The sequence below is a fragment of the Frankliniella occidentalis genome, unplaced genomic scaffold (genome assembly GCF_000697945.3).
Source record: "Frankliniella occidentalis isolate FOCC.00 unplaced genomic scaffold, Focc_3.1 Scaffold634, whole genome shotgun sequence".
Classification (NCBI taxonomy): domain Eukaryota; kingdom Metazoa; phylum Arthropoda; class Insecta; order Thysanoptera; family Thripidae; genus Frankliniella; species Frankliniella occidentalis.
This window is the reverse complement of record NW_026267749.1, coordinates 20,367-23,129: the sequence shown is the minus strand read 5'-3', so window position 1 is coordinate 23,129 and position 2,763 is coordinate 20,367. Positions and strand designations below refer to the sequence as shown.

At 40.0% G+C, this 2,763-nt stretch overlaps 1 protein-coding gene across 1 annotated transcript in view; it reads left to right on the top strand.

Annotated features, from left to right (window-relative positions):
- The window catches only part of LOC113214466 (uncharacterized), a 14,125-nt gene extending 11,476 nt beyond the window's left edge, over positions 1–2,649 (top strand). Inside the window, exons 2-5 of the mRNA XM_052275462.1 lie at positions 153–426; positions 513–625; positions 676–904; positions 1,075–2,649. Of these exons, the coding sequence (XP_052131422.1) occupies positions 162–426; positions 513–625; positions 676–903 (606 nt within the window). The 5' untranslated portion in view covers positions 153–161 and the 3' untranslated portion in view covers position 904; positions 1,075–2,649. The remainder of the gene's footprint in view (positions 1–152; positions 427–512; positions 626–675; positions 905–1,074) is intronic.
- The last annotated feature ends 114 nt before the right edge of the window (positions 2,650–2,763 follow it).

The window sequence follows — 2,763 nt, the reverse complement described above, 5'->3', positions numbered from 1 at the left end:
CGCCCCCCCCCTCCTCCCCACCCCACTTCGGTTTTACCCTTCGCCCTTCGCCACTGCCGGGCATTCCCGTATGCTCTCGCGGCTTGTGGACTTTACCAGTTTGTGCAAGGAAGTTGTCGAGTGCAGACCTCTACCTTTACGCCGTGTGCTAGTGCATCAACATGTTTTACGAGCCGTGGTTCCTGTGCTGCTGTATGCGTGCCGAGGAGTATTATGTTGTGCCGCGTCGTGCCATTGTCGACCGTGAAGTTGAGGACTGTCAAAGTATGATGGATTTCAAGGGGCATCCCTTACTCCAGGATCCTGTTGGGGATTTTCTTGATGTTCTTGTAGATTTAGGGGTCGAGGACGTCCATCTGTTGGCGTCCCCTGGGCACCCCGGGGGTACGACTGCTCGGACGTTGTGCCGTGTGATGTACTTCGCGTGTAAGTTATCGTTGGCGTCGTCCCTCGCCTGCTGCCCACTTTGTTTACCGTTTGCTGTACTAACTTGTATGTTTTTTCTTGCACAGGTGATCGTGAGGAGGTGAAGGACATGTTCCATACATGCGTGACTTTGGCCCTAAGCAGCACCCACCCTAAGACTGAGGACCCGAAATTCATAAGCAAGTGGCTCAAACGCAAGGTGCGCTACACATACTTTTAACGAATATATGTGCTCTCATGTCTATACAGGACCAGGATGACGTTGCCAAAGCACTGGCCAAGAAGAAGGGCATCACGGGGTGGATGGGGCAGGTCACACATTGGCTGCGGCGTTCTGAGGGAGAAGTCCTGTACTACCATCCGGATGACACCAACGTGTTCGAAAAGTGGCTAATCCCATCACAGCACACCCCAGAGAAGCTGTATTACTCCTCGCCTCATCTAAGGGATAGGGCCAGGGTGCGACTAAAGTTGTAGGGTGAGTACAAATGATCAGGTGTTCGTCCACCTTTTGTTGTATCTTATTTCTCATTTTGAATAAACATGTTTTCTGGTGTTATCTTTCATCTACCTAAATATGAACGTTTTATAGCTAATGCTTTTTCATATTCTATGTTGTCTAAATATCGTTTCTCTTTACTTTTCCAGATATTCATTATGAACAGGAATAATAATTGTTAAAAATAGTTTTATTTATTTAATTCGTTTTATAATTGCTGTTAAAATTGTAAATAAGACTCGTAGGAAGGTAAAAAAGAAAGCAGTTTAGTGCCAAAAGAGAAAGCGCAAAATGATTTGTAATTAATGATATCATAAATAAAACATTTACTTACAAATGGAAGGTTTCTCTGAATTGTTGTCTTCAACGTCAACAGTTGTATCCCAACTACTGTCACATTCGAGACACGACCAAGTACATTTTAAAGGACTAACATTGTAAGAAATCATAACGTGGAGCAGACCTAGAGGTCATGTTTGGTGGTTTATTTTGTTCTCAAACCTATGATAGGACACTACTGCCCCTTTGGTAGATGAGATAATGTTGAGGTGGAATCGACCAGAATCAGACACCTCTCAGCAACTTAGTAAATGTTTCTAAACTAATGATTTAATTGTACCACAGATAGCCTCTCTTAGTAAGATGTAATTTCAGTAGATAATAACAACAGTTCAACAATAACTATTTCAAGCTAAATATAAAGAGCAATGATTTTCTAATTTGTCGAGTTGTCTTCAGTGTCAGACCACAGCCATAGTCTGGTAAGAGACTTATGCGTAGGAAGAAAAATTGTTTGGATGCTTATCTTTCATTTCATCACAAAAGGTGTTGGGAAGCCTACCTTCATAAATATGGTATAAATGTCTTTCAAAGCATTGCAAAACTTATCTGCTATGACCACCTTTTTTCAAAACCAGTGCCTCTGTTGTGAAGGAGATGTGTGCCCCTAAACCAGTACAGTACCGAGGAAGTTTTTTAATTTCAGTGTTTGTTAATAGGGTCCATACGATTCTCTCTAATTATGTGACGCTTTCTGTTACATACTAATGGAAAGCCGTATAAAGTGAAAGTCTATGCAAAGTATGGAGGCTTCCGTTCCTACCATTCTCATATAATAAGAAAATACAAATCATTCTTTTTAAATTTCGGAGTTCTCTCTTGAAGGAGAGTGGGGTGAAAATGAGTTACACAACTTAGTTCCACCTTCTGATGTGAACGTTTGCATTAGGTTGTGTGAAAACAGATGTCACATTACTTCAGAGGTCATGTCCAAATAGAGACAAGCATTCCAACAGTATATTAAGCTTGAGGTTTACGAGTCAGGTCAACTACAATGCTTGATCCACGCAAGGGAGAAGATAAAGATTTTGGTGATTTCTCATGAATGAAAAACAACTTATGACGTCATTAGATTTATTAAAGAATTTTTCTTACATTGAAAGTGAGTGATGAAAGAAGCATAGGAACTTAACAAGTACAGTAGAAAAGAAATAATTAAACCTATATCGCATGCAGCTGAACACTACAATAACTTTACCATCACCAATGTCACCACCACCACACATCTGACTGTTTTCACAGATGAAAATATTTACACTTACACTAAATCTTACAATCATTACAGCCTATTCAACATTTTAACTCTGACAATTAAAAGGGATAGCTAAAAACTGTAAGCAATAAATACACATGATGTGACTCTTTTCATTAAAAAAAAAAAAACACAGTTTGCAAACAACCTTTACAAAATACATTCTAGTCAACATTTTAAATGGATAATTTAAAAGTACTAGCAGGAAAGAAAATAGAACAGGTGGCTGTACAGATAGACACCAGTT